The sequence below is a fragment of the Equus caballus genome, chromosome X, assembly GCF_041296265.1.
Source record: "Equus caballus isolate H_3958 breed thoroughbred chromosome X, TB-T2T, whole genome shotgun sequence".
Lineage (NCBI taxonomy): Eukaryota > Metazoa > Chordata > Mammalia > Perissodactyla > Equidae > Equus > Equus caballus.
In genome coordinates this window covers 107,735,075-107,753,967 of record NC_091715.1, presented here as the reverse complement: position 1 = coordinate 107,753,967, position 18,893 = coordinate 107,735,075, and the positions used below count along the sequence as shown (strand labels likewise).

Genomic DNA, 18,893 nt, shown 5'->3' with positions numbered 1-18,893 from the left:
GGCAATAGGACCTTTGCCTTTCTTCAAGAAGCTCAGAATACTTGCCAGGCATTGTCTAATTAAACTATTCAATGTACCTGTAAAATGCATTGGAATCTACATTTTAAAGATGTGGGCACTGAAGCACAAGTGGGCTTAAACTAAACTCATTTAGCATGCCAAGGGCGAAATTGGATATAAGACTTTCAGTCTCATGATCTAGCTGCCATTCTTCATCCGTGGCCTCCTCTAATCCACTCTATTCTAGCATAACCTTGCCAAACAACGTAGTTTCATAAGTCTAGGAAGAATTAAATTGAGTGCAAAGTAATTCCAATTATAGGGAAGTTAGGTTTTTAAAAGTTGAACATATTATCCATAATATTAGTAGCATTTATAGTTGAGTGTGAGTTAGCACTACTCATTGTCTATAATGGTCTTGGTAAGGGTGGGGACAGTTGGTCAAAATCTATTGGAACGTATCTTTGTAAGAGGTGAGCAATAAAAAGCAGCAGGGGCTATGGAAATATCTCCCATCTTCTCCTTTCAGCCTTCTAATTCTTAGGTATAATAATAGCTACTATTTATTGAGTGCTATGTGCTAAGCCCGTTATATGAATTGCTCTTTAATCATCACTACCCCCCGTGAAGCACTTATTTATTGTCTCCATTTTATGAATGAGGCAGAGAGAGGTTAAGTAATTTACCTAAGAGTATACAGCTAATAACTGGTGATGTTAGGATATAAGCCTAGGTCTTCCAACCTCAAAGCCTCTTCATTATGCTACCCCTCATTTGCTATAGTTGTTCTTGTTCCTTTCTGGTATTAGGTTCTGCAGCCTGTAGACGTGTCTGTCTTGTCCCTATGCCTAATCTAGAGTCCCTGAACGTAACTCAGCCTCAGCTCAGGGCTTCAACATCTTGTTCATCTTGGAGGCATAAGACAGAAATCATTTACAAATTTGTTATAATAGATTTATTTATGTCTTCCAATCTGTGGTTTTTGATACTGTATTTTACTAACGTATTGCTGCCATAACCTCCCTGCTTTGTTGGTTTCAGTCATCATCATGTGTATGCATTCGGCCTTGATTGGGGGAGAGACTCAGATGCATCTCTTGGAATGGGCTCATGATCTGAAAATGACTGACGGAACCTATGTCTTTGTTCCCTATGACGCCCTGCTCTACAGTTTACCTTATAAGCATACTCCCTACCAGGTCCTGAGAAACAACCCCAAACTCCGGGAAGCGTATGATGCTGTGTTGACCATTACAGTGGAGTCCCAAGACAAGACCTTCTATCAAGCCCTTACCGAGGCAGCAGCTGGAGGTGAAATTCCCGAGAAGCTGGAGTCAGATCAAGTAAGTGCAGATCCACAAGTTATCATGAGCAGAAAACCTCAACTACCAGGAAGGTAAATATTTTTTCTATCAAGTGCCTCCATTCCATAGAAAACCCAATCGATAGCAGGCAACCACACACAAATTAAAAACACCTTTTGTTTACAGAAAACATTTATAAAACAAAGACACATTGTTGGAGAATTTTTTTCGTCTTCAGGCAACCCACAATGACAGCGTACAACCATGAAAAATAAATAAAATATATTTAAGAACAGGGAAATAAAACTTCCATATATACTAGTGCTGTTCAAGGAGGCCTAGTAAAAAGAAGTCTTGTTTCTGACCCAAGTTTTGACCCAATTCAACAAGAAGACAAGACAGCTGGTATATAAGAAGATATTACCTTTATTATTGATAAAGCTAGTATTGGAGACTGCAGCTTCTGTCTGTAGGCATTTGAGCTTCCCAGTACTGAATCTGAGGATTAATCAGACTTCTCCATCTAGTCACCAGCATTGCTGGACTACCATATTCCTGCCCCGTGAGGGCATGACTTTTGTAAAGTATAAAGCCTGGAGGAGCATAATGCAGTGCTTGCTCCATGTAGGCAGCTCACTCCCAAGAAAAAGAAGTTAGGGGGTGCTGGGCTGCACATGCTTAGTTCTCCTTCCAAACTAACCAGTCAAATTAAGTCACTCCTTTGTGGGAAGGAATGAGTAAAGGGGTGAAGAGAGGTCAGGTGTTTTTTGCTAGGAGAACTATCTCTATAGGAAAGGAATCATTTGGAATGAGGAAGAATTCCTCCCTTTAAATGTACAAGAAATAATATTTATATGTGTATAAATGTATTTCAGATCCAAATCACAGCCGCTTAAGGGCTAGAGGAAGCAAAAGCAGTCGGGAGGGGAAGAAAGCAGGAAAAAGAACGGAGAGCAAAGACAAAAGCAAAGAGGAAAAATACAAAGAAGACAAGGAATATGAGAGGAAAACAAGGAGGCCAACGATGCCAGTTAGATTAGAAAAATACAGAGGGGAGTTTTATAGGTTGGAGGCCAGATGTAGAAGGCAGTCATTTTCAGAAGTATTTAGAATGATGCATAAATAAGTTTAAAATATCTAGCATTTTCTAGTATACTGTATTAGTTATAATGCTTATGGCTGCAAGTAACAGATAGCTCAACACAAAATGGCACAAGTAATTTTTTTTTTCAAAATTTGAAGGTATGAGAGCTCCAGAGTCAGTTAACTCAGTGGCTCAATGATGTTTATGAATGAACCAGGTTCTTTTCATCTTCCCACTTTATAAGCCACAGCACACTAGCTTGACCTCATGATCTGGTTGCTCTCATGGTCCCAAGATGGCAGCCACAGTTCCAGACATCACACACAGGTCTGTCAAACACAGAACTACCTACAGACAAAAATGGGGAATGTCTCTCTCTCGTGTCTCTTTTTAAGAGTGAGGAAATCTTTCCCAGAAGCTCCTCAAGCAGACTTATCCCCATACTTTCCTGGTCACAATCATGTCCCATACCCATACCTAAACCAATAATTTGGAAAGAGGAATGAGACCATCGTGACTGACCCTATGGCTGCTGGAAAAGTGTGAACAAAATTGAGATTCTGTTAGGACGGAAGAAGGCTGTCAACTGATTATGTCTAACACTCACATTCTCCACGATATTTTCCTTTTTATTCACCCTTTATTTCTTTATCCTGTGGACTGCTTCTGTATCTGAGTAAGTGATTCAGATGAAACTCAGGTTTATCTCTTTCTGTCCTGAGTATCAATAGCAAAAATTTTGCTGATTCTTGTTCTAATAAAAAATGTGACTAGCAGAGATATTAACACTTCTAGATTTGAACTTTATTGCCATTGATACGTTTATAATAAATCTTTCAGGAGGCACACACATACATTTAACTGAAAACAATTGGTTAATTTGGTCAAGAATTGCAAAAATCCCTCAAATTGCTAAGAATGGTTGCTCAAATCAGTTATTTAGTGTATTTATAGGCAAGCAACCAGATGGTGTATTTTTATATTTTTAAGCAAATGATATTGCTTCACATAGATGCAAAGTCATCATTTTACTTTAATCACAGGATTGAGGGAAGTAGGAATGGTGTGTGTGTGTGTATTGCACATATATATGAGCAAATGTTTTGATACAAAAAACTCAGAGCTTCTACTCTTAATATTTGATCCAATCTCTTTGAGCTTGTGGAAAACATAAGGTAATTAAAGGAAAAAAAAAAAAGAGAGAGACGCCATTAGTTTCGTTGCTAGGCAGCCTGTACTCTGCTTTAGACAAGGAAAGAGAGCTAAAGCAAACACTCCAAAGCCTATAAAAAAGCTTGTCTGGATGTATTTCCAGCCCTACTTTGGAGATGCCTAGGTTATACCTTCATAACCAAAGAATGGTAGAAGAGTAAGACAGTTATCTCCACATCCCTGATAAAAAAAAAACCCCTCCTTTTTCTAAATTACTTTGCTGAAAGTTATTTTTGAAGGCAACTCATATACCAGCAAGAGCTTATGATAAGGAATTAGACAGACTTGGGTTTAAATTCCAGCTCTCACTCTTACTAGCTGTGTGTCGTCTGGCAAATTACTTAGGCTTTTTTGAGTCTCAGTTTTCCCATCTGTGGAATGGGTCAGTGAGCAACATCTTCTAGGATTATTGTGAAAATTAAACAAAGTAACATGTTGAAAGTGAATAACAGAGAGCCTGGCTCATTGCTACATTCCTTTCCACTTTTTCTCCCTTGAGGCGAGGATGACGTCATTGGTCCATAGCGTCCTAGCATCTAAATTACAATCAGACTTCAGCTTCCTAGTCTCTTGAAGTTTTCTGATTACCAGCAAAGAGTCTCTCAGTAGTTCCAGCTTTCAAAATTATTTCACTTTCAGAATTCCAAATGATATTTTCTCAGATCAAATTATGAAGTTCAATGTTTGCTTATCTCTGGGCTCCTGTTGTTTTTTCTCCTTCAGTCAACAGATTAACAACTATTTATTGAGCACCTGCCATGTGCTACGCACTATGGTGAACTCCAGACAGGATAGAGTTTTTTGTCAGTGGTGTGTTAGAGCAGTTCACAAAAGCCAACTGTGCACATCTTTTCCCAACTCTGCATTCAGTGGCATCACGTAGGGAGCTTGAAATGAGACATTGGGAGTATTTACACCACAGAAACTGGTAGATGCTACAAATAGGAGCCTTTTTTCCTCCTCATAGAGCAGTTAAACATTTACTAGACATCACTTGTTTCTGCTCTTATGGGGCTTAAATTCTAGTGAGAGAGACAGACAGTAAATGAGTAAACAAATGTGCGAATAAGATGGCTGTATTTCTCCTTTGCCCAATAACTTCCAGTGGAATTGAAGTTTCTCTGTATGGGCTATATTGCCTATAGCAATGGTTTGCAACCTCTTTTAATTTATACACTTGCTTCTTTAAAAAGTAAAACAAACAAAAAACTATCAAAGTGATGCATGTACATATTTTTAAAAGTCAAGAAATGCTAAAAGGTTTGTATCAACAGCAAAGCAGTCCCTAGGCCTTCCTCCCGTCCTTCATCAGAAGCAACCACTTTTATATCTTTCAGCTCTTTATTCTGGTATTTACCTCTAAGTTTCTAAATACCGTACTGCTACTGGTTTCTTGATTGATCAATTTTGGACATTACTTTTTTACTTCCTATTTTAGTTGAAGATTGTAAGCTCTTATATACTTCCTTACCCTCCTTCAAACCTTCGATATAGTTATGTCACAATTTTTAGTTAAATTCATATTTAGTATTTTTAATATTATACATATGTAAATATCATTCATAGCTGATCCATGTGGCATAGTGCGGTAATAATTCATTTCATGTATAACTTTTGACTTTTACTGGAGTTAATAATTGCTTTATTTTTTCATTTGTTTCCCTTAATTTGAATTTCACGTACTGTCTGGTAAAGCTGTAGAATCTCTCAAAGCAATTTTATATGTGTTAAAACCTGTTAAATCCCTTATAGATTTCACTTGCTTTTCCTGCGCCTCTCTGTCCTCCTCTTGCAGTCTAAACTTGTTGCTCCCTGAGGCTGCTGCACAGCTTATGCTAGGATCTCTCTTGACATCACCCTGAAAACTCCCTTTCTCTTTTTTCTGTGCTGGATCTACTATTTCATGAATCTCATGACTCCTATTTTCTTAGTTTGCTCTCTTATTTTGGTGGAGCACATCCTCTAGCAGCTTCTGAGAAAGGTACACAGGAGCTAAATTTTTGAGATCTTGCATGTCTGAAAGTCATTATTCTATCTTCACTATTGATTGATAGTTTGAGTGTAAAAATCTAGGTTAAAAATCATTTTCCCTCAGCAGTTTGAAGACATGGCACATTGTCTTCTAATTTCCACTGTTGGTATTGAGAACTCCAATGTCATTCTTATTCCTGATCCTTTGATGCAACCTTTTTTCGTTCTTCCCTACCTCCCCTAGAAGCTTTGAATCATAATCCTGAGTGTCAGTATTCCGGGAGCCATGTTGGGGGAAGGAGACTGGGACTCTCATCCTTAAGCGTGAAGACTTTACTTCGTCATTCATTTTGTGCTCCACCTAACTCCCACCCTCTTTTGGGTCAATGTCCCAACTCTGGAATTGCTCTGAATCAATTTAACCAGTTTCCTGCAGAGATCTGGCTCTCCTTAGTAGAGGTGGGGATGGTGGACATCTAACTGTTCCTTACACAGACCTGCAAACAGCTCCCCCTCTCTTAGTGCTCTGCCTCAGCCCTCCTTCTATAGTAGTTGGTGCCTCTGATTCCTAAGCATTTCTGAGATTCTCAGGGGGCAAATCTGCTTGTTGCTTACCAATATTCCCCTCTTCAGGTACTTTGGTTTAATCACCCTGTACTCTGCTAAATCAGTTACCACCCCTGTAGCAGATTTTCATCTTCACATTCTGTGGTTCAGTGTTATAGACCTCTCTTGATATCATCAGAAATGGAGGTTTAGTGTTTCTGTGTTCCTTGTTCTCCTTGTTGTTTGGGAGTCAAGTTTGAAAAGAGGAAGAGAGTGAAGAGAAAAAGCTTGATTTCACTATCTTTAATCAGGAAGTCATAAAGAAAAAAAGAAGTTGCAAAAGGGTGTATATGATATTCTTTTATTGGTAGGTTTGCCACAGTCCATTAATTAATTTAGCAAGTATTTATTAAGCCCAGTTAATAATGTGGTAGTTAAGAGCATGGGCTTTGAAGGCAGACTGCTGTAAATTTGCTTAAGCTCTTTGTATCTTCTTTTCCTTATTTTAAAATTGGGAATAATAATAGTACCTACCTCATAGAGTTGTTGTGAGGATTAAATGAGTTAATAGACATAAAGAACTTGCCTGGCACCCAATAACTCCTCAATAAATGTTAATTATTATTATTAATGTTATTGTTACTTTTATTATTACTATGGGCACTGTTAATTATTATTACTAGGCACTCTGCAGGTGATATAATGGAGAACAAAATAGAAATGAGATCTTTCCCCCAATGAAAGGGAACAATTTTACCATTTCAGGGTGCTAAGGACACTGTTTCTAAAACTGAGACTCTATTGGTCACAAATTCAAGACTGAGACAAGGGACTTGAACACTTGACTTCCAGGATGAAATTACCAGAGCCCTGTGCTCCTCTTCTGAAATGCAAACATTAGCAGCTATCATGTATTTAGTACTTACTCTGCACCAGGTAGTTTACATAAATGATCCCATCAAATCCTCAGACGAAGACTACGAACTAGGTATTAATATCTCCATTTTATGGATGGCAAAACTGAGGCTCAAGGTAACATGCCTAAGGTGATACAGCTGGCAAGTGGCAGTGCTGGCATTCCAACCCAAGCCTGCTATCAAAACCTGACCATTTAACCACACATTAACCTTTTTTTAATTATACTATGTCTCGTGTCTAATGCTTTACTCAAAGTAACATTATTAAGTGACTAATACTTCAATTTGAACGGGTTTGTTGGATTGTTTTCCTCTGATATAGGAGGTGATAGGGCTTTATGAGGACCCATGAAAAGAGAAAAGAATGAAGAGATTAGGGAATGGGACACCAGTGACAAACTTCCTAATTTGGTCTCAGGATGATTGGGCAAGGATTATCACTTTGTACCTTTATATTTTGGCACAAAGTAGTCTTCTGAAATAAGGTTTTAGTGTCCGCACTCTTCATTTTTATTGTATTCCCAATGCTTGTTTTCAATGAAATTCTATTGACTACAAATGCATATTGCTAGAATACACATTTTGGATATTTTTTTTCCAAATGTGGCCTAATTTGGCTAAACAAAGGCAATTCTCTGAATTTCTCAGCAAGCCCAGAGAACCTTAAGCTCCTTGTACCTATTGTTTTCCATTACCCTAAATACGGGTGCCTGGAAGGAGGATGCTAAGCTAAAGGGGATGCAGTTAGGACTGGAGCATTCCAGGATGGGACCACCAGGCATGTTGTCAGAAAAGGTTGCCTGCAGCTCACAGTGGCTACAATTGTCTTTGCACCTCATTTTAAATAAAATCAAAAAAGCATTGTGTTCATGAGTATCATATCAACAGACTGGACTAGTGATTATCTCTTGGTTAAGTCCAAGCGTTGAGATCATGCATTATTGGAGGTACTCCCTTTAATAACAGGAATTCAATTACCTTTTGGTTTCTTGATCTCTGCATGTGTTCCTAGCTTTTTGTTCAAAAGTGATGTTGTCATTTTGTCCTTCAAGTGTTGCTTTCCAAGTCAGGTATGTTTTAATGTACCCTTCCAAGGACAAAATTCTTTGGAAGCCAGTTTTGTGTCTTTCAAGTACAGTCAATTTGAACTGATGATAGTCAGCAGCAGCACGAACATTTAAATTGAACAAATTCAAATGTCACTGCTCCTGACCTAGACATTATTCTCCTGGATACAAGCTCCGAAAAGCCTAGGGTAGAGCTAGCTAAAGTCACTGAACAGCAATCAAGGATAAGTTTCAATTATTCATTTATTCATCATTCATTCATTCATTCAAGTTCAGGTCTATACTGTAGGCAAAACCAATAGACTGAGTCATCAGTGGTTTCACCATTCTGGGCTGTAATGTCAACAAGGATATCTGTCTGACAGAAGTTCCTGCCGATCTGTCTTACTTCTTTGGAGCTGTAGTCAGAAGCCAGGACAGAGGGTTGTGGAAAGTGTCCTTTCTCCCCTTGTCCCACCTTCTACCTCTTTTTCTTCTCAATATTTGCAGTAGCTGCAACTAGAGCCTTTTGTGACCAATGCTAATGGAGTGTGTCTTTGACATAAGAACGGGCAATTCCCACTGATGAAGGGCACAATGGGTGAAATAGGGACACAAGCCAGCTAGAACACAAATCCAAGCCCTCGCAGTGAGAGTGGGTCATTGTGACAGACCCACTTTTCCAACTGAATGCTGTTGCTACAGCTATGCTCTTTCCCTTAGCTTCAGGTCCCTCTACCATAGTTTTGTGGCTCTGTGTGTGTGTGTGTGTGTGTGTGTGTGTGTGTGATATGTGGTGGAGGCTAGAGAATCCTGAAGAAAAAGCTTTAGGTTTCAGTCATCTTGGGGAGTTGCTGTCAGTCAGCTCTAACAGGGATCAATCTGAGAGCACAAAGGGCAGTGTAGCCCGGCCAGCTAACAACCCTGTAAGACGGGTCGACTCAGAGGTGAGGGTGTTATTTTTAAGAATTTCAGTCTTTGCTTTTGGCTGTAGATAGATGCAGTCTCTTACCCAGAAGTCTCTGTGCTTTTCAAAACAGAATACTAGCATTCTCCCTGCTTTCAGGGGCTTGCTATTCTGGGGCTTTTTACTATTATTGATTTTATACTCCACCTTTCAGACTTCACTTGTTGTCATAACATACAGAGCCCCAGAAAAGAGGCAAGCTCTTGCAGAAAACCTAAAGGCACTTAAATGGAGCACTGAGAATGTTAGGAGGAGGAGTTAGTGAAAACTCCTTAAGGGACCTCAGTGTGTGCCAGGCAACTAAGTGTGGCTGCGTTGGTGGCAGCATATATCATCCATTCACCATGCTTATTTCTATAGTGTGTGTTAAGGTGGAGTGGTGAAGGGAGATCATTGGAATAAAACTCAGGAGACTGAGTTATTGATTTCCACCCTGCTATTAGCTCTGTTATCTGGGACAAGGCTTTTGGCCTGGACAACTGGAAGAATGGAGTAGCTTTTAGCAAAAATGGGGAAGACTCATTGTAGATGGAGCAGGAGGATTTGAGGTAAAGATCAGGAGTTCAATTTTGAGTATGTTGAAATTAACATCCAAATAGAGATATTGAAGTAGGCAGTTGACTATATGAGTTTGGAATTTAGGAAAAAGGTCTGAGCTGGAAGTATAAATCTGAAATGTATGGCATAGGTGTGGTATTTAAAGCCGTGAGACTAGAAGAGATTACCAAAGGAGTAAGTGTAGACAGAGAAGAGGACCAAGGACTGAGTTGTGGAGCACTCCAATGTTAAAAGATCAGAGAGAGAAGAACCCATATACAGGCCAAACAAAAATGACTACAAGCTAAATTTGGTCCCTGGACTAGGCCAAGAGTTGGGAAATTTCATAGTTCAGAACTAGAAAAGACCACAGGGGACATCTATTTCAATCAAGAAATGGGAGACCTGGGTTCTAGTCCTGATTCAATGCCTAGGTGAATGAACTGGACAAATCACTTAACTTCTCTGGGTCTCCCTTTCCTATCTAGAAGGTAAGATAGCTAGACCAGATGATCTCCAAGGTTTAAACATTCACGATTCGGTACCCTCATTTTAAAGATGAAGAAACTGAAGCCCAGAGAAAGGAGATAAGTGACTTGTCCAACATCCTGCCATTAGGAACAGATCACAGGCTAGTGCGTCTTCTTCTATTCTGTTGTTTTAAACCCTACATGTGTATTAGAATCCGTGGGAGCTTTTAATAATACTGATTACTACGTCCCGAACCTAAAGTGTCTCATTTTGTTGGTGTGTTTTTGATACTCCTTGGGTACGTCTAATGTGCAGCCAGGGTTGAAAACCCTCTGCTGTACGTTAACAAGGCATGGCAGTGTCTTGCTAGCTGCTACACCTCTCTGTATCTTGACGTGTGTTTCCTACACAAAAACAATTCACTCAATTTGTTTTTCCTGAGGAAGATTAGCCCTGGGCTAGCATCTGTGCCCATCTTCCTCCACTTTATATGTTGGTTGCTGCCACAGCGTGGCTGGTGACTGGTGTATGTCTGTGCCTGAGATCTGAACTAGCGAACCCAGGCTGCTGAAGCGGAGCATGCCGAACTTAACCACTACAGCACAGGGCTGGCCCCTAAATTTTAAACCCTTTTAGTCACATAAACGTTGTTATAGGAGGATGGCTTTCTAGACCTTGTGAAACCAAAGCAGCAAGTATCAGCTTTTCCTGAACCTTGGTAATATGGTATGACCATAGCTTTCTTGAACTCCATCCTAGAAGGGAAATGTTGTGGAAAATCATGAAGCCATGGCCCGTGCGGGAGGAAGGAGGGAGGGATCGCTTACTCTTCCTCCCTATCTTTTTGGAAAAAATGATACAAGTTTTGTCCCCAAAGCGAACTTACAAGGTTAGTAAGCAGTACATCAGGCAGAGTACACAAATGCTGTTGCTTTTACCATATATATATAGCAGGCAGAGTCATGCTGTCCACCATAGCATCCTCAATGCTTAACAGTGGCTTCTCACCAAAGCTTTGCCACTTTGCACGCCAGTAGGATATAGGGTTTCTTGATTGAAACCCACATTCTCCATACACTACAACATTTGAATCTGTATTTGTGGGTGTGTATGTGTCAGTACGCATGTCTGCATGTGTATGTGTGGGGATATGTGTTTAAAACCATATTCTAGTGTTCACTTTCTCTGGGGAGCATATGTCTAGCAGAATGGCCATTTTGGACTAAGACAGGGCATAGACGTAGACTTTGGAGATATATTATTTATAGTCTTACCACACACACCTACCACTCTTGTAGTGCCAGCAAAATGGTTTTGCCATACACAATGCACCAGTAATTAACCTGGTAAATTTCCTTTGAGTGCCTCTTGTCTATTCCATACTTGTGTTTTTAGTGCTCTTTATAACTCTAAATCACTTTCTTAGTTTAGGAGCATAAAAATATATTGTGTATGACTTGATTTGCTCATAAAATTGTCATATTTGATATATTTAAAGATGCGAGGCCTGGGGGAGAAAAACAGAAAAATTCAGGGGAAAAACCAAGCAAGTCCTCCGAAAAAATTGTTTTTTTCCTCTGGGTCTTCATGCTCTCCTCCAGTCAGATGTGCAGCCCATAATAATGAACACAGGCTTGGAATACACTCTGAAATTGCTCTAGGGCGACTAGGGCTCAAGATAATTGTAATTTTTAAAAATAGGTTTCACCGTTGTTTGGAACCATCTACAATTCAATTTACTTTATCGCACAAGCCATGAATAATGCTGTGAGAGAAAATGGACGGGCTAGTGCTGCCAGCCTGGTTCAGCATTCCAGAAACATGCAGTTCTATGGATTCAACCAGTTGATAAGGACAGATTCAAATGGAGATGGAATTTCAGAATATGTAATCCTGGACACCAACTGGAAAGAATGGGAACTCCATAGCACTTACACTGTGGACATGGAAACGGAGCTGCTGCGGTTCAGAGGGACCCACATTCACTTCCCTGGTGGCAGGCCTCCTAGAGCAGATGCAAAGTGCTGGTTTGCAGAAGGGAAGATCTGCCGAGGAGGTAAGGAATGGAAAATCACTGGTAGTAACTTTGGCTCAGCTTGGGTTACGAGGGATCCTCTTTAGGGTAAGGCCATATTTTAATATTGGAACAATCATAGACTTGATCATTTGCACTCAGGTGACATAAACATCTTGGCACTCTGTGTAGTTAATTTAAAATAATAAGGACAATGAGAGGTACTTTGCAATCTTGAATAATCTCCACAATTTAAAAGTCACCCCCTAATTGTTTTTTTAAAGGATCCCACTCCCAAAGCGGTTACTCTAATAAGAGGAAGGCATGAGCCTTCTCCTTGGTCTTTTATAGGCTATGACCTGCAATTATTTCTCCTGCCAGCAAGATCCACTTGTCCTTCTCTTGATGTATCCAAATCCTGCAAATCAGGTCCCACCAGAAATACTGTATCTATACCCTCTCCTCTCTGAACGCCCATTGAACTAAAAGTCTGTACCTCACAGCTTAGCACAAAATTGCTTTTCAATTGTTTCTTGTGTATTGATTGTGTCTCCCTCTCCCAAATAGACTGCTCCTTGAGGGCAGGGACTGTAGCTAATAATTCTTGCGCTACCTGACGGTTTAACACAGTCCACATCCAATAAATACTTACAGTTTAATTGACTGACAGAACAGCTCTAGCTTGTGGAAGAGGCGAAGCTCCATCAAATCTCTGAGAGCCAGAGGGGAACTGTGGAAGAATCCATATTATTGCTATGCAAGTGTGCCCCACACCCTTCTAAAACCAAAGACATCTATTTGAAATGGACTTCTGTTTCTGTTTTGCTTTAATATGACATATCCAACTAACTAGTTCTTCACTTGTGTCATCATAGATTTCTCCCTTAAATCTTAGTAATCCATCCAAATATTTAGATTTTCCAAAGGCCAATTTACATCCTGATGGAAACACTAATTATCAAAACTAGACTCACCGATGAAGAACAAGTGCTGTTTTTCAGCCATGCCTCATGAGGTGTATGGGCTCAGGTGAATTCAAAAGGTCTTTTGTTTTTATAAAGGCAACATAATACTTACCCTTCACAGGTGAGATAACATTTTTATTCTCAAGAACTCTATTGCCATTCAACTTAAATTAAAGTACTCAAAGTTTTCCATTTGTGGACTTTTCTCTCCAAAGAAACACCCGGGTCAGCCTTAATTCGTGTGATTTGTTATTGTCAGAGTGGTGAGTGGTTTTGCTTCAGAACAGTGAAATTGCTTTCTGTGTCCATAAAGTCAACAAGACAGACTGTGCTGTAGAAAAATAGAATTAAGTTAGGTAGATGTGGCTTGATTTTAGAGTCACCAGAAAGCATGAGGAGTCCCTCTGTAGTGCCCTTTATTTACAGCCTCTCTTGATAATGCCATTCTTCCTCTTCCTCTTGCTCTCTGCAGGTATCGACCCTGCCTTTGCTGTGATGGTCTGCCTTGCTTTGCTTATAGCCCTGCTGTCTATTAATGGATTTGCTTACTTTATAAGGTACATTTTTTGTTCTTTTTGTGTATAAAATACAAGCCCATAATAGCCTTGTTAATATTGATTTCCAGGAAGTCATGTTTCAGTACAATTGCCTCATTACATGACCCGCTGATTTTCTTTTTTCCATAGTGATTTACCATCCCTACCGGCCCCATTTAGAGTGAAGTGTTTTCATGATGCCAAGAATAACTTCCTCAGCTGTGTTGTCAGTGTTGTTGCCTGTGAGTAGATCTGGCTCTCAACACTATCGTGAAATAAGAGAACTAGTACTTCAGGGTCTGTCTTTGCTCCTTTTTCCACTGGCAGAGTCCTATAGCTGCCTCCTTCCCCAAATGATATGGACTGGTAGAGAATGTAGTTGGGGTATTTTACACAAGTTCCAAGAATTAGGTAGACTTTGGCTAGGATCCAACATTTAGAAATAATGGTGCTAACTCACAGGATTGTAGTGGGGATTAAATAAAGTAAGGAAAGCACCTAGAACAATACGTGACTCATAGTAGGTACTCAACAAATGGTAAATCTCAACTTCCTCCCAGGCACATGGGACTCTCCTGCCGATTGTTGGTAGCCCAGGATCCTACTTTGACACTCATGCCTTTTGCCCAGGGTATCATATTCCAGATTTTTACTGTCCTTTTTCCTTGGGCAAAAGTTATCCTAGCTAATCATCAACATCATCATTATCATCATGTCTTTGTCTTCCTCCCTCAGATCCCTTAATAGGTGACCAACTACTTTGATGAACTAATTCAGGATCAGGGATGAATGGCTTAAGATGGCTTAATATGACACCCCTGTCTTATAATCTTTACATTTTAACAGTCGGACCCCCCCCCCCGCCATATTAGGATGATTTGAGGAAAGTGAAAAAGGAAATCAACCATAACCCTCCCACTTTACGCTTCCCTCCCTGCAAACTACACCTTTGTTATCTCTTTGTAAGTGTGGTTCTGACAACAATATGACACAAATTTGGTAGGGTATGGAGTGGAGCTATTTTGGTGAGTTCCAAGAAAAACTGTCTAGAATGTATTAAGTAGCTATGTAAGTTTGGACAGGACACTAAAGTTTTCTTGGCCAGAATTTTCTCATTTGTAAAAGGAAGCAATTGGATTAGATGATCTTTAAAAGCCCTTCCAGCTCTGATAGTCTAATGAGTCTGTGAAATCCTGCATTGAAACTATAACAGGTGTTACTCTTAGTGTTTAATATGTTGGCATTGCTGTGAAAAACCACTATGATCCAATCTCCCCAGTATTAGAAACTTGTGAAAGCCACACAGAATAGTAGGTAGCTTATGAATTATTAAAACACACTTGATAAAGACATTAGTGCAAAAGAAGTTTTTCTTTTAATTTCTGTGACTGTGAAATATCCCAGCTCAGAATTTAATGTCAGAAAAATGTAATGTCTTTAGCTTCTGCCAATGAATGAACTATTTAATTAACATCATTAGATACTTAGTGAAAATAAATGCCATCCAATCAAAAAGCTCCCCCCTCTAGGGAGATTTGAGGAGTAATAGGCTCTGGCTGCCCAATGCCAAAACATCCCATGGCAAGGTGGAAAATGGACTCACTCAGATGCTTATTTTGCTTGTCAACCCTCTGCCCCTCCTCCAAATGACTGGTCTCACTAGTCTTTCCTGTGGAATGGACTGGTTCTTTTGGCTTGGAGTGAGCCCAATCTGCAATTCTTGGGAAGGGAAGGAAAAAAGAAAAAAGAATCCTGGGGGTGGGGGGTGAGGGGATTTGTTTGGAGCTTGTAGACTGAAGGGCAAAGAAGACTGGAGAGGAAAATGATTGGAGAGAGACATGATTAGAGAGGAAAATGATTGGAGAGGAAAATGAGTTTGAGACAATTGGTGCTTCAAGTGGTCACAGAAAACTCAGAAATGGGAGAGAGGCACATCATTTCCCAGAGTCACTTGGTCCTTGGTTCTTCAGCTAACAAAGCACAAAAGATGCCCTCTCTTAGCTGCTTTCCTCCCTCTCTGCCCACCACGGCTGCAATCAGAAGAGCTGAGCGGCTGATGAGTTTCTGTAATAGATGGTGATTACTTGCAGGAGAGTGACTCTCTGTTCCTTCCTTTTCTGTGTGTTTTGATTGTTTAAGTTTTTTCAGAAAGAAAGCCGTGCAAAGAACCCAACCACCCCAAAACAAAGGATTCTTTGAACTCCTTCTTTCTCCCTACTCCTAACCAGATTGCCTTGCCTTTCTATAAAGCTCTCCCATGCTTTGTAATACTAATGATGATAATGATAATAATGAGCCCTTATACTTTATAGTGCTTCATGCTTTTCAGAGCACTTTCACATACATTATCTCATTTGATTTTCAAAACAACTCTATAAAACGAGTAATGCAAGGACTATTATCCTGTCAGATAGAGGAGCACACTGGGACATGAAGAGGTTAAATTATTTATCCAAGGTCATCTGGCTAATTAATGACAGAATCTGCACCACAACCCAGGTCTCTGGATTAAGAGTCCAGCTCTCTTTCTATTAGAGTGTATTCTGTAGCATGATTATTTTTACAGGTGTGCCTGCTTTAAGACAATTCACTACCCATATGAAACAGATAAGTTAGGGAGTGATGCTTTTCTTTGCCAAAAGATTCATGTGCTCTACCCAAGAATTCGCTACAGGGCTCTTTTAATTTTCTCTGCAGGGCAGCAGCTCCCACAGTGATAAGGGACATATTTGTTGGCAGACAATTAGAAACACATTAATTGTTTGTTTACAAACCAGTGGAATCACTGAGAAAAACTGCCTGGGTTGCTGGTACTTAAAGCTACAGTGACATTGTAGACTTCTGAGAGCAAGTTGACAAAGCGTTTTGATTCAGCGGTTGTTTTCCCCACTCTAGCACTTGGCTTTTAATACATTCCACAGGGTGACCATTAAGGGGTTATGGAAAAAGTGAAGCCAAACTATAGCTGTTAGAGCCCCCAAGACAAAGCAGAACAAAACAACTGCACAGCCTAGTCCAAGGTTCCCTCCAGGTCCTCAGGTTGCCCGGTCAGTTCAACTGAGACGACCTACCTGGCTGTGTGGGTAGATATCACAAACTCCTATGTGTCTAGTAATTGGTTTGTAGGAAATAATTACATTCACTGCAAATTAATGGGCATGTTTGGAGAGAATCAGCTTTAAACTGTGTCTATGTAATGCTCAGACAAGAGACCAATTCAGTGAAAGAAAAAAAAAACCCAGTCAGCCCACTTGTTTGGAATCATGTAGACAAAGCAACCAACTGATTGAATTTCTCCACTTTTCAACCTGTTGCTTTGGCAACGCATAGATGCAACTTTGAAAGACAAGTGGTCTTGTGGGCAGAAATCTGGGCCCACAGCCAGGGACCAAGGATTCTAGTCCCAGCTCTGCCTCAGGCTAGAGAATCTCACACAATTAGTTTAATTTTGTTTTGTTTCTTTAACATGTTTTTGTGTCTATAAAATGGAGATTAATGATTCTTGGCCCTGGTATTATTAGAATATATACCATGGCATATGAGAAAGGGTGTTGAGTTCTTTAAAAGTGTTCAGAGGGGATCACCATTTTATTAATCTGAAATACCATCCCCATGCAGCACCCTCCTCCCTTTTGATGCCTCTTCAACAGCCTTTTCATTTTTTTCTTTTGGTCTTTGTAACTCTGCAAATTGTGAGGACCAGTGTTGCTGCCTCCCTTTGCTGTGGGTACTATGGTAAAGAACCATGTGTGGTTGTTCTCTCAGTTATCTTGTATATTTTTAAACTCTTCTTTCACAGGGCAAATTTACTTTAGGTTTGCAAAACATCCAGCCTCCTGTGACCCTCTGATTTTATGCTTGTTTCAGGCGTCGTATAAATAAAATCCAGTTGATTAAAGGACCCAATAGAATTCTGTTGACTTTGGATGATGTGACGTTTATCAATCCCCACTTTGGCAGCAAGGTAAGGAGCATCCCTTATTTTTGCTGTACTGTCCAATATGGTATCCACAAGCCACAAGTGACTACTGAGCACTTGACATGTGGCTAGTCTGAATTGGGATGTGCTGTAAGAGTAAAATACACACTGGTTTTAGAAGACTTAGTACAAAAACTTCTATCACAGGGCAAATATCTCATTAAATTTTAAAAAATATTAATTACATGTCAAAATGATAATACTTTGGATATATTGGATTAAATAAAATATATTATTAAAATTAACCTCACCTATTTCTTTTTATGTTTTTTACCATGACTATTAGAAAACTGAAAGTTACGTATGTGGCTTACGTTATGTCTCTATTGGATAGTGCTGTTTTAGAACAGTTTTCTGGCAGTGATACAGTTTATTTTCACCAATGGTGTAGCTTTGGCTTCATACAGCCCTTCTTTGTATATTTGGACTCAACATTTGATTGCTAGTTCCTCAAGGGCAGAGGTACCTCTTTTTTTTTTTTAAATGTTAGCCCATAGCACCTGACATGGTGCTGATAGTATAATAGGAGCTCATAAAAGTTTAGTGAATGAATCAACTAGTGAAAGAGAGTTAAATCTCACCAGAGGTTCTGTTCCGTTTATTTTTGTGTTGTAATTGGTGATCTTCACTGAGTGTCTGCTACTATGTTCTAGCCCTGGGCCAGGCTTTGTGAGAGATAGCACGTAGTCTCTGTCTTCAAGGAGATTACAGTCAAGTCAGAGAGACAAATAATACCACACAAGAGAGTCAATAGATGCCATATTGCAGAAAAGACAGCAGAAATGTGGTAGAACTTCAGAGGAGACCGATTAATAGAGGAAGGCTTTTCAGAGACCCAGCACCAAAGGTGGGTCTTAAAGAAGGAAAGATAGGATTTGTCTAGGTTACAGGTCATGAGCTGGTAATCACTTTTGTTTGAACCTTATGGTTATAAAAAATAGTAGCCAGAATTTTGAGATTACACATAAAAATCCGGACTTCTGGATGTTCTTTAAAGGTTGGAAGATCTATCAACCTTGGGTATCATTGTAGCAATTGGCTGGATCTCAGTAGTAGTTTTGGAAGAGGTATGTTCTCTGCAATCTAACACAGTTCCAATCACTCTCTGTTGTCTTATACTCAGCCTATTTCATCACTTTATATTACCTGCCCGGCCCCTATAAGCATCCCGGGCAGAGAAAACAGCATAAACAAAAGCTTGGAAAAGAGAATGTGTGGGGAAGAGTTTCATCAAATGTAGCTGGTAATGGGAGTATGTGCCTCTTTACAGTCTATGTGGCCAAAATAAAGACATTAGCCTGCAAATTCTAGTATGGTGGTGGCAGAATGTAGGGAGAGGATGCA

The 18,893-nt window shown here is 39.8% G+C and overlaps 1 protein-coding gene across 1 annotated transcript in view; it reads left to right on the top strand.

The window, feature by feature from the left end:
* GUCY2F (guanylate cyclase 2F, retinal) overlaps positions 1-18,893 on the top strand; it is an 84,998-nt gene that overhangs the window by 9,707 nt on the left and 56,398 nt on the right. Inside the window, exons 2-5 of the mRNA XM_005614408.2 lie at positions 1,042-1,343; positions 11,757-12,111; positions 13,507-13,591; positions 17,438-17,534. Coding sequence (XP_005614465.1) covers positions 1,042-1,343; positions 11,757-12,111; positions 13,507-13,591; positions 17,438-17,534 — 839 coding nt within the window. The remainder of the gene's footprint in view (positions 1-1,041; positions 1,344-11,756; positions 12,112-13,506; positions 13,592-17,437; positions 17,535-18,893) is intronic.